At 31.1% G+C, this 13,940-nt stretch overlaps 1 protein-coding gene across 1 annotated transcript; it reads right to left on the bottom strand.

Moving 5' to 3' along the window:
• Nucleotides 1–4,197: 4,197 nt before the first annotated feature.
• Nucleotides 4,198–9,607, bottom strand: LOC105164213 (amine oxidase [copper-containing] gamma 2). Its single transcript, XM_011082824.3, has 5 exons — nt 8,870–9,607; nt 6,026–6,699; nt 5,821–5,934; nt 4,871–5,415; nt 4,198–4,690 (listed from the first exon to the last, which is right to left on the bottom strand). Exons 1-5 carry the CDS (start codon nt 9,486–9,488, stop codon nt 4,480–4,482), a joined length of 2,163 nt encoding a protein of 720 aa, XP_011081126.2. The 5' UTR covers nt 9,489–9,607; the 3' UTR covers nt 4,198–4,479.
• Nucleotides 9,608–13,940: the final 4,333 nt, after the last annotated feature.

Here is a 13,940-nt window from a genome sequence, read left to right on the forward strand (position 1 = left end):
TCTACATGATCAAATTATTTCCAACACTTTATTTGATCTTAATATGCCAGTTTAATTTGATATTTATTTGAGGTTTATGGCCCCATAATTATAATGATTTAATTGTGATTTTATAAGGTTTAATAAATATTTGACCATTATATTTTATATATTTATATGGCCTATTTATACTTGAATTTATTAAAATATTATGATTTTAATTAGACCACTTAATTTTATAACGGTCAAATTTTAGAACTATTTAAAGGGTCATTAGCTTTCTTCATTTGGCACATTGATAGATATAAAATTTATATAGCTTATGAGTTGAGAAATATTTATACTCCCACAAGTATTTGTATTGTTGCAACGTGACAGTGGACTGGTTCATAATCTTCTCATGGTTGTGCACATGGGATGAGACACTACTGAGAGCTAATGAAGTTTTATCCTGAAAATCATGGTCAACTATTAAAATCTGTACGTAGGGAGACAATCATGACTTTAGGTCTGCCACAAGTGTCGTGACTCTCCTTTGGTGCAGTGTTTCTAATTTCTAAGTTTATTTCGTTCATTTCCTTACTATATGTAATTGTGATAATTTAGATAATTATATTTTATATATAAAGTTATTTTAAAATATGATTGTAAACACAGATCACACAATTTTCACAACAGTTTTGGCTTATTGTCTGTGCCTTGACTTGACTTGTGTGTCGTATTGACTGTCTAACCTGCTTAATTGTTTAACTTGTCTTGTCGTATTGAATTACCAACAAAATCTTTTTATTTATAGTTGTAGGGTGAAAGCTTTTGTTACGATTGTTTGATGGAGTTGCACCATTTAACTTGTCATTATTTAGTTCAAATTGTCTGATTAACTCATTCCATATATTATTCGGTTCCATAAAATATAGATACTTCAATTTCCCTACAACAAATTCACTTATCTTTAATATTCTCCTTCTATTTAAAAAAAAAAAAAATAGATACAACCTTACGTTAGAAGAAATATAACAATTAATTATGACTAACTGCTATAGTTAAAACTAAATAATTATTGACCAGGGTCACGCAGCGATTGTTATATAAGTTTTGCGAATATGGCTAAAATATTTATCATTACAAAAAATATTTTAGTTAAGTTTTTGTATAAATTTTATCTAATCATGATAATATTTATTTATCACAACTTTTAACCCATATTTGTTTGGCCTGCGATTGAGTATGCCAAACTTATATTTCGAATAGAAATATTTTTTTTTTATCAAAATTACATTTATATATCTTCACGCGTTAATATTTTTTATGTGGTATATTTTCACTGTTATAAAAGTAGTTCAATTACACAAGATTTATTTGACCTGCAAAAGGTCAGCAGTAAGTCAATCGATGGTAAATATCGATTTTCATTCAAGTTTTTTAATTATATCAATAAATTCAGTCAAATTTAATTAACAAAATGACTTATTCGAATTACAAAAAATCAACCCATAATTATATTAAATCTCGCAAAAAAAAAAGAATAATTATCCCAAATAAATAATTCCTAAGTGACATGTATAGACAAAATGGTGAGGCAGCCATGTCACGTGGGGGCACTACAAAATTTGGGGCCAATAAACACCCGGCAAAGTGTTTAAATGACTCGTCCTTCAACATATTCCTCCTCTCAAAACCTCAACTAAGCTTGCCCAATTCTAACATTAACCATAAATATCAGGAATCGCAAGCTATGGGTGCAGGGCAGGTTTTGTCGGGATCGAGTTTCCTCTCATTTCAAATTAGGAAATTTGTATATTACTTTCATGTGTTTTAGAAAAATTGCTAAATATTTATATGTGTTAATTAAATAATTAAAAAAAATCTCTTAAATTTATATATCTCGTCAAAAAAACTCTCTTCACGAAAAAAAGTGAAAAATTGTTTACACGCGTTGAACATGAGAATGGAATAACTTTTTGATGCATTTTCAGGCCTTATCCTCTTTTAATAGATAAAATTGCCCCCTATTTATATTGTTTTTAGTTAAATCTTTATATTTTTCATACTTTATTGAGAAAATGTGTGATAAATACTTAAAAAATATTATTCATCAATATCCATATGTATAAAATATTATTACATCAAATTAAATTAATATACATATTTTACATATGAAAGTATCAAAATTTTAAGATTATTAAATAGTATTTATAAGCTTTTAAAATTAAAATACATGATTTTATTTTAAAAACAGTATTACTTAATTTAATTTTTGTGTTGAAGATATTTTTCAATTATATTATATATATGAATTACAATAACTAAAATTTATTTTTGTAATATACTATATTTAGGCATAAAAGATATTTAATTAAATTAGTTATTATATTATAATTTACAAAACAAAAACCTCCACCACCATCTCTTGCCGCGCTGGCGTCGCCCAACTAGAGCTACGGCGATGTCATCGTCGCCACCATGTACGTTGGGCGTGGCGATCTTGTCCTCTTCGCCCACCCCCGTTATATACATAATGTATTTATATATATATATATATATATATATATATATTATCTTTTATTTTATTATGACTATGTATATATGTACAATTGTGTGTATATATATATATATAATTAAGTGTACAATATAAATGCAAAAATATATTTTACAAATTACTTAAAATTTAAACCATTTATTTTTTTAATTAGAAAAGATCAATGGCTACTAAAACAAGCAAAACGGGCAAATCACTAAAAAAATTGACATCATTAAGGACAATCGACAAAAGATCAGCGTGTGCAACATTTAAAAAATATAGAAAATTTTTTGCATATATTTTTAACACCAAAAGTTTTAGCCGAATTTCTAAAACACAGGGGAGTGGTTTTGCAATTCTCCCTTTAAAATCAGGAAAAGGAATAATTACCCTCTGCTCTTTTGAGATTTGATAAAAATATATATAGATGTTTTGTAATCTAAAAATTTACATCTAACACCTTTTATATTTGTTTCTGTCTAATAAAGAAGTCCTTTCGTTAGTCAAAATTTACCGCATTACTGTATAATAAAAAAATTAAACAAAAATATATATTTACTCCCGGTTAACTTATTACTATCGAGTTATTGGAGGCAAAATTATACAAGTAAGCGGTTAATAATTAATCCCAAATGTTTTTATCATTCATTTAATTGAAATTAATCTTTCACCCATTTAATCGAATATTCAATTTGTAAATACAGCCTAGATATAGGGCCAAGTGGATATCCCACCAGCCCATGATAGTGTGTAATAGGGCTACATAGGCTTTTCCGACCTCTGGAGTAAGCTTGTCCAATCGTTCCACCAGTTTTTTCCTTTTTTAAAGATAGCTCTACCGTAAACAATCTGCACAATGCCGCAAATGCCATCACTCTTTCTCTCACCACACACATCTCAATGTGTGGCTGTTTCATCGCATTTCACTTTGTCAAATTTAAATTAATTATATTATTAATATAATACATTTATCTTGTAATTAATATACAATTCAGATGATCAATTACATCGTAATTACATTATACTTTTGCGATTAATTTAATTAAATCAGATTTGAATCGGGTAAAAAAATTCTCGCGCTGGTGGGGTATTCTTTGTTTAAACAAGAAAACCAACAATACTCAAGTGCACTGATCCATTTTCCCGTGGAAGAACTATAAGGTAACCTGTTCGAAATTTCACGCAAATAAACACAACTGTGCTTCATGTATTATTTATTTTCATCATTAAATCCGTTATATTATTCTACAAATAATTCATTGGAGCCTTATCAATATGTTCCTATTTTATCGAAAAACCAAACTATTTAACTACACAGTTGATATAGACAACAAAGTTAAGTATTCAAATTAATATGAAACTAACTGAATTATGTTATTTGGCAAACCCGTATCATTGTTTTATATTTATAAAATTTTAAAAAATATATATTTCTTAATATTTTAAAAATATTAAACTGGATTCACCAGCCCAAGAGTTTCCTGCCAGGTTGAGTTTCAAGTTTTGACAAACCCGTCCCAAACTCGATCACGTTGCCATCACCAGTGAAAGTACTCTTGCTCCTTTGTAAATTTAGAAAATCAGATGTATTGTTCTTGAGAGTATTGATTAGAGTTAGATTATATCAGTTGCAAATTCAGTATAGAACTCACAGTCAGTGCAAGATTCCACAGAGTGGTAAGTGATTCAAAGACAACTTTGTCGTGGAAATTAGTGAACCACTTCCTTTCCCCAGTCAAAAAATTACGACATTGTAAATGTTGGAACTTCTCAAAAATTACAAATGCCATGCTCAGACATCCACACATGAAGATAGAAAATCAACTACACTCCTCATCCTCACCCCCAAATGTCAAGTATTAGGCCTTGTCCGAGCCAAACCACCACCGGTACATATAGCGACTCGCTTAATCGTGTAAACCAAGTATATTTCTTCATCTTCCCCATGCCCCAGGCCTGAGGACCGGAACAATATTTACTTAAGCTGAAGCAGCAGCTTTGCAAACAGGTAGTTCGTTTTCGACATAAGGTGCAATTCTCAGCACAGGGTTTCTCTCAAAGAAATTAACCGGCTTGAGGTCGAAGCCCGATGACACGGTGGGCATGATTGGGAAGTCCTCCTGGCATGGAACGTGATGGAACCCCAATGTGTACCATAAAACAATGTCCTTGTTCTCAATCGGCCGATCCCTGCATAAACATCGCAATGAGTTCAACAAAAACGCTTCTTTATTCTTGATCGTAATAAATAAGTTTTTATATAACCATGATTAATAATATTGATTTACCATAATTTTTAAGTCGTATTCATTACAATGTATAAAATAACCCATTTTCTTGTAATAGATGCAGTTGGTTGAGACCATTTACCTGTCAGACCATACTTGAATAGTGTCCTCGCCATGGCTCTGGTAGGCAAACAACCCTCCGGACCACTTCTCCGACTTGTTGTAACGTGTTACCCAAATTTGGTTGTTGGTGAATGCACTCCTCTTCTGCGGAGGATCCTCAGGGTCAAGCAAGCTAGCAGCCGTGCCAGCAGGAACCACCTTGTACCCGACTGGGTTGCCCACTTTGGTCTTCTTGTTCGGATTGATCACGTGGAATTCAGATGGGTCATACAACTTCAACTTGATTTGGGCCTCTTTCTCCGTCTTTGCAACGGTCTTGTTGACTTTCATATAGCTCTTTCTAGGCGACGTTCCATGGGTGTATTCCCTTTGGAGATGAACATTTACAAAGGAATTGTCCAAGCCATCGATGTCCATGTCGAGGTAGAAGTTGATGTAGTGATCATGGACGACTCCAATGATGTTGTCCGCCAAGAGGGTTCCATAGATATCTTCGTTTTCTTTCACCTGGTTCATGTTGACATAAGACGTGCCCTTGACGATCACTATGCCCGTAAGTGAGACCTGGGGAACGATTATTACATTAGTACGTTAAACGATCGTCAACTAAAGTATTCAAATACCTGTACATGTTGATGCTGCATGCTAGTTTAAGGTAGTTAAAGTAAGATATCATTCATCGGATATGGGCAGACGAAATACTGTCCTAAGGTAAATATAACTCACCTATTCTTACAGAAAGACTAGTTGCTACAAGCTAGACAAACAACAATTATTGATGAGTGTGACAACATTGTCTGCACCCTTATTCTAACAATGGAAAGTTATGATACTTATCCCATGAAAATTATGTGTGGGCCTTGGCGAAATGTCCAAGGATCATGACTCATGACTGAAGAACCTATTCATGGCTTTTTCTATTATTAACAAACAAAGACAACAGCAATGCAAAGATTAGAATGTCCTAACCTTAACATGGATCAATCCATCAGCATGAAACTCCCAATCCACAATATAGTCATAGTTCGCGAGCGATGCGACCATTCTCACGACCAACGAAACCTTCGGCCTCGCCTCTAGAATCTGTTGAGAACAAATGAACTTTCTAGTTAGTACATATAGGTAACAAACAGGTATAAACTTAAACGCAATAGTTATAGAAGTTGGTGTTTACCAATTTCCCCGTAATCGGGCTCTCGGTGTGTCTCCAAGCAGCATCACCCGCATACCGCTCAAAAATGCAGACCATGTTTGATCTAACATACGGTGTGCCATCGGAAGCTGCAAAAATTGCATCCATAAACTTGGCATTTCTCGGGCAATCATTGAGCGGGTCAAGGGAGAGGGCCTGGAGTCCAAACCCGTACTCGCCAGCATCCATGTAAGTCTTGAAGTACCAAGCTTCCTCAGGGTCCATGTAGGGGACAAACAGCTCCGACGAGAACCCCTGATACATCACATTCCTCAAATCTCCGGTCTCCGGGTCACGAACCCTAGCACGAGAGATCATGACTCCGGCTCTCGGGTCAGGCTTCAAGTGGAACTCCCAGTTAGCCCACTTCACCAAATGCTCGTCTTCTACGACAAAGTTGGGGCCGTTGGGCTGCTCCATGGAGATAGGGTTGGGGAGCTTGATGACCCCGCCGTTCTCGGCCGACAACCGGTAGTCAGTGCCAGCGGCCTTGGGTATCGGAATGTGTTTCCCTTTGTCTATGATTTCAATAACTTCACTAGTGTCCAAGTCTGTGATCACAATGATGCCCTCAATAGGCCTCATGTAGAAGTTTGCAGTGTCCTTCATGGTGAAGCATTCTAGTTTAACCAGTCTTCTTCCATCCTCAGCCTTGCCTGAGATCAAATCAAAGTAGAAGAAGAGACATGAGTGCAAGATAAATAAAAATTCATGCACTTTTCAAACATATCTTGCATCCAAAGACAACTGATTAATCAACCCAATAAATTATAATCAATAGCCTACTTCTTGCGCTACAAAAAATATAACATTTAATCAAAATTTAATAGCCGTAATAAAAAGTCATTGACTATAACCACATAAAGATGATCGTGATTTAGTGAAATTAATACATTTATAATGGTTAAAAGCCATGATTCATAATAATGACAAAAATAATTTTATAGTGAATAAATTAAAAGTTTGCATCACTTTTTATTCAAACATAATTAATAATAATTATTTACCACAACTTCAATCCATTGCCAATAATCGTAGTCAACAGTAATTTTTTTCTACCGTTAGACTATACTATATTTGCTATCATAAACAAGGTCTTGATGTCTATAGTTGCTAAATAAGACACTAATTTAAACTCAATGTACTATGATCTCCAACTACCAACATTAGCCCTTAAAAATAAACTGAAAAAAGTCCAAATATGATTAGCCCTTAAAATTAAAATTAAAAAATTCTTACTCAAATTAAACATAATTAATTTTTAAAATTAAATTAAAAAATAATCTTATCTATATCAAATACCATCAACCCTTTAAATCAAAATCTTAAAAAATATTTTAACAGAACCAAGTACGATTAGCCCTTAAAACTTAAATTAAAAAATAATCTTAATAAAAGCAAGTACAGTATTCCAGATTGACTTTTTGTTGAATTTAATAGCAAATTGGTGAAATCCACTTGCTATTGACAGTGACTTAATGAGGGCTCCAGTCTCCAGAGCAACACATCCACACAATCCCAATCCCAAGAAAACACCAACAATCATGTTAAGCTGTACAAAAGTCAAGGGTAAATTAGATTAACAACCCCAGAGTTAAGTTAAATTACAAAAACGATCCCTATATCTCTTGAGGGGGTTTTAATGCAATGTTTTACAAAATTACAGCTACACCTTTAAGGGGTGTTAGTGTAATATTTTCAATGGATGTTTGTGTAAATTTTGTATTTATGGGGTATAATTATTGGGAAAAATTACATTTTTCGCCATTTAAACTATGCTCGTTTTTACACTTCATCATCCGATTATTTTTTTGTGTCAACTTACCGTCTCAACTTTGCAATATATGACCGTGTTTTTATTGATTTTTCTAGTATAAAAAATATCACATACTATGTATATAAAAAATATCACATCACATCGCCCTTTAAGTGTAATATTTTTTTTACAAAAGACTTTGTTAAAAAAAGTTATAAGTAACAATGTTCAAAATTCCGTAAAATTTATATAGCAAGTTGGCAAAAAAAAAAATTCAAATACCATCGTGTAAAAACGATCGTAATTGAAATGACAAAATAGAATTAGCCCTGATTATTATTACAACTATAACTTTATATGGAATATTTATAATTTAAGAAGAATTTATGTCTTTTGACATATCAATGCAATTTCACAAAAATAAAATATTATCTCCACTCCACTCCATCCCATTCATCATTCATTCATTCATTCTAAGACAAAAAGGGGCAACCTTTTATGTGGCCGAAAAGTCATATTTGACTACATAAATAAAGGCAACCTCATCATTTCAATATTCATTCACCAAAATTAAATTTATCAATATTATTTTTTCTTAAAAATATTAATATAAATCTATATTAGGTCATATCAATCCACCCTTATTCATGAATTATTATAAAAATGACAGTCTGTTAATAATCGAAAGCTGAATAAACATGATGATTTATGCAGCATTCAAGACGCGACAGTATAATTAGATCATATTCTATATTTTATTTAATAAAATAAACATCAATAAATTATGTATAATTAGATCATATTCTATATTTTATTTAATAAAATAAACATCAATAAATTATTAATTTATACTGTCGCGGCCATTTTATTTAATCGAGCACTATCAACTATTTTAAAAAAAAAAAAATTAAACGATCATTTACTAAACTATAAATATATAATTTAGAATTAATTTCTCATTTTAATTATATTGTATTTTCTATTTTATTAAATTTGTATTTTTTAAATACAATAATTTAATTATCAGTCCAAGTAAAATTTAAAATTACATAAGGGAGGTAAGTTCTTACCGAACCATCCGGGGGAGAAAGGCAAGCAGGCGACATCGTTCAGATCAACTCCTCTCTCCAAGATCGTGCGGTTGAAATGGGCGTTGGACAGCGGCGCGAATATCACGTTCTGCATATCTTCCAGGGTCACCAGAGGGAACCCGGAAATGTGGCTGGTGTCGTGCTCCACCACCTCCCCGCTCTCCACGTCCACCGTCAGCAAGTAGTTCTTCGCGGAGGCGCGTGCGATGACGGACGCCTTCCGTGGCGGGAGGGGATCCCCCTTCTGCCACTTGAGCACCACTTGCTTCTCGGGGTCCTCCAGGACAAGTGAATGGACGGAGTAGACCGATTTCCCGAAGAAGGATTTGATGACCTTTTGCACTTTGTTCATCTCCTGGATGGTGAGCGGGTCGAGGGGGTGGTGGGGGACGTCCGCCGTGTGGTCGTGGCGGAGCGGGGCGGGGTTGGGGTGGCGGAGGATGCGGTTCTTGGCTGTGCACCAGGCGGAGTTGGTGGCGCACTCGAGCAGCTCCGACTTGTCGGAGAGTGGGGTGGGGAAGTTGAAGGCTGTGAAGAGCAGGAGTAAGACTACGCTGCAGATGAAGAAGAGACAGCGAAGGAAGTTCTTCCCTTCCATTTTCGCCCACTGCGTGTGTTTACTATGTGTGTTCTTGGTGGGACAGTGAGTGTGTGTGTGTATATATAGAGAGATATAGATAGAAGATGGAGTGGTGATTGAGTAGGTGAAAAGGGTGTGGGTGGTGTTTGGTTGCAATATTTTATAGAACTGTCTAAGGAAGAAAAGTAGAGCAGACATGGGAGGTAGGTGGGGTGGAGAGTAGGGGGTGGGGTGGTGTGGTGGAGCTCATGATTCACCATTACATGGTCAAAACAAGAGTTTGTGTTTTTTATTTTGGATAAATTATAAGGGTTGTCTTAAAATTTATTTTTAATTATAATTTTTTGTTTACTATTTAAAAAAATAAAAGTAGCCAATTAATTCATAGCCAATTTATTTTATTTTTTATCTTTAAAAATAAAAGTAGAATTGATTTGGGAACTGATATCTCATACATGAATTAAACATAATTCTTAATAGAGTTTAATGCAATTTAGCCCGTATTAATATTGCAAATAAATAAATTATTTTTCTACAAAAAAAAAAAAAAACACAGGAGGATAAGTTGTTATATTTTAAAAGATATAGGGAGTTAAAAAAATAATTTACTCATTTACAATATCACAATAGTTACATTTTTCTTGTTCTTAATGTATATGATTTTGGATCATCATCAGTTATTTGTCGGCATGTTACTTCTACTTCCTCAATAGGTTTTTCTCTCGGTTAATTGCATCTTATTCCTTATAAAAGTATTATTAAATAAAAATATCGGTAAAATTATATTTTTATTCCCATAATTAGGAAGTTCAATATATTTATTTCTTTATTTTATAAAAATTTTAAGATGGTCTTAAAATTGAAAAAACTCGGCACGTTTTATCCTTTATTTTACAGGATTTTAAAAAATAATCTAAAAATTGAGAAAACTCGACATATGTAGCCCTCTGTTTTATGGGATTTATGGGACTGAATGTATCAATTTTTTGCAATTTTGATATCATTTTGAAAATCTCGTAAAGCATAAGACTAAATGTGTCTAATTTTTCTATATTTAAAACCATTTAAAAATTTGCGTTAAACAAAGAACTAAAAGTGTTAATCCTCTATCTTATGGAACTGAAGATATAATTTTACCTAAACAAAATCCCTCTAAATAAAGAGAAAAGTAACAGGATCCTTAAAATTTTCAAGAAAAAAGTTTATTGTTTCCCACGTCAGGAATCAGGATTCACCTGACTCTTCTTTTTTTTAAAAAAAAAAAAAGTTCCCCGATCGCATCGTGTATTGTTTTTCTCTTCAATAGGATGATTTTACATATTGTTATTTTTAAAGAAAGCCTATTGCAATCAATCCATTTTTTGCTAGTATTGTGTTTTAGAGGTTCTTCATATGATCAAACATTCTCCTATAAGCATTTACTTCACAATTAAGATTAGAATCACACTCAACCTTCACTTGTACTATTCGTTTAATCTCACGTGCTTTGTTGAAATAGCTTAAAATTTTTAATATTTTGAAAGTAAATGTAAGACCTTTTTGTATTTTATAAAATTTAGTAAAAAAATATTCATTTCGTTAGTAATTAACAGAATGTGTATTAAACGCACGACATCTACGTTCTGAAGTGTTTTTAGTTGCTTTTAACCTCAATTTTGGACGTCTTGGACTAAAATGCCGTCATAGTGTTTATATATTTGACTTAGGCATCTTTGACTTATTTTCAATGATATTTTTTTGTACATTTTTATCTATACAAAATAAATAATTCTTTAAAATATGAAAAAAAAAGAGCATATAGATTTTTGAAGTTTTATAATTTAAATTGAAATATTAAATTAAAATCCAACTACAAAAACTAATATAATAAATTCATTTTTCAAATTTAAGTATCTTAAGAATATAAATGTTAATTAATCATAAAAATTATATATATTAACTAAATTTAAACTATTATTTAGTTAAATATATTTAAAAAAAATTATTTTTATTTGCAATAAATAATATTTAAATTACTATTATAAGTATTTAAATTTAGTCATTTTTAAATTTAAAAATTTTAAATTATATAAAAAAAACATGGGCGACGGCAGCCGCCGCCACCCAGATTGTGTTGTTCTGAGCGATCGGCGTCGCCCAAAACAATGCAGATATAGGCGACAGCAAGTCAAGTATTTAAAACATCAAAAAGTTTTTAGTTGAGTTTTCAAAACACATACATTAAATTTATGCATTTAAGCTTTTATTTTGCAATTATATTAAGATATGATATCATGACCATAATTAAACCCAAATGAAATAAAGTACATTTGTGATGCAAATACAGTAAAAATTACTACTGAAATAAAAATTTTGTTGATGTACCATAATACATACAATTTGATATTTTCACACACAATTTATTACCTGAATTAAAAAAATAAAATTACAACAAACTTTAAAACCATCATTTTTGCTTCTCTCTTCGACTTTATCATTTAAATTTTCTATGGAGCGGAAGCAATGAAAATTCAGAGAACAATGGAAGAACCCATCTCCAATATTTTAACAACTACAAAAAAAAATAGTTAGAAGAATAATTAAAGTCAAGTAAAAAATAAAATTAAAATTAAAAATAAGTCCACTGGAAGAAATATAATTTTCACTATGGTTAAAAAGTAAAAAATCGTGACGAATAATAATTAACAATCCTTGTGCGATGATTATGAGCCGTTGTTTCTGCAAGTAAGGTCAAAATTTGCTACACCTAAAAAACTATGATAAAAGAATAATCTGAATATTGGTTAACTATGGTAAAAATTTTATATTTAGTATCGTTTTTGTCTGATCCTGATGATAGTATTAATTTATTGTGTAGGGAATAATTTGTTGTTTTTTAATAGTGATCCAACCAATCATTGAAAGGTACTTTCTTTCTCATATAATTAATAATAATATAAAATATTTTCTATCTTATATAAAAATATTTAAGTACATAATGGATTACCACTAATTAAGACACTGCTCGTGATTGATTCATTTTTATTATTTTAATTTCAAGGAAAAAGAGTACTTAATCTCAACTACCTCTTAGCGACAAGAAACCACGTGCGTTTCGCCCTTTCCGGAGTTGGAACTTGGAAGTAGTCACAACAGTATTAATCAAACTGTGGGCGTCCCGAAGAATAATAATAATAAATTAATAATTATTTTAAAGCACTTGTTCATCTTTTCCATCATTGGAGTATTATATTAAATAAGCCGTCGTTCTGACACGTGGTTTTTGTATGTATATAATAAATAATATTTTAAAATATTTTTTATTGTTTGTATATAATAGTCTTAAACAAGTAGTTATTTTATTATTTGAAGGTATTTTTTATTTCACAAAAAATTAATATAATAATGTTATTAATCATCGTTTGTGAGTATAGATGGTCTTTTCTTTTTATAATAGTATAAATATACATCACAAAATCGTACACTAATATTCGTAAGATTTCATCTCAACCCTTGGTGGAACATTGATTTTTTCTTTTTTTTTTTATCATAAAAATAGAAAAACAGGGGTAATTTCACACTTACTCGTCAGAAAGAAATGTGTTTGCGTTGGTTAGGGTTTTTATAACAAAAATTTAAAGTTTAAACATGTGGTAATCAACACATACTAGAAAAAATTTACTATGGGCTACAATATTAACGGTTATGAAAAAACATACGATACTATTATTAACTATGGTTAAATAAAATCCACGCAAAAAGTTTTTCCACTATAAAAAAATTATTCTCTACAGCTCAAGCTATGCTAAAAATATTTGGCATAACTTATAGCCATAACAAATATTTTAGTCACTTTCGTAAAAATCACGATTAATAATCGTTGCATATTTTTTATCAATTATAATTATTTATTATTAATCATGATATTTAATTATATTTAAATATTATATTTTTTATAGTGACACAAGCCAGAAAGCACGTTTAGTCACATCAATAATCGACTACTATTACAATTTTTTTATGTAATTCTTACTGTTCTATGATAATTAGATCAAAATTGTTGGCATCTAATACATTCTTTAATGGTAAAAATAAATCTAATATTCAATTTTTTTACACTAATATTATTTTTAGGGCTTAATGCAAGTTATCCTCTTATAATATTATAAATGAACAAATTATCTCCTATGACAAAAAAATATATCAATTTACCCATCTGTTTAAAATAAAACGATTTATCTCATTGTCTAAGGATGTAAATTGCTGCATTTCAAAAAACACATAGGCATAAATTGTTGTATTTTAAAAAAAAATAGGGAGATAAATTATAATTTCTTTTTATAAAATGGTAATTGACTCATTTTTAATATCACAAGAGGGTTGCTCGTATTTTTCAATATTATTTTTATTGTAGTGCATCGCAATTTAAATCTGATCGAGTAATATCCATATTATTTATTAAGTGTGCAGGTATAAAATACTTACCTCCGA

Source organism: Sesamum indicum, linkage group LG6 (genome assembly GCF_026168435.1).
Source record: "Sesamum indicum cultivar Baizhima isolate 11 linkage group LG6, ASM2616843v1, whole genome shotgun sequence".
NCBI classification, from domain to species: Eukaryota; Viridiplantae; Streptophyta; class Magnoliopsida; order Lamiales; family Pedaliaceae; genus Sesamum; species Sesamum indicum.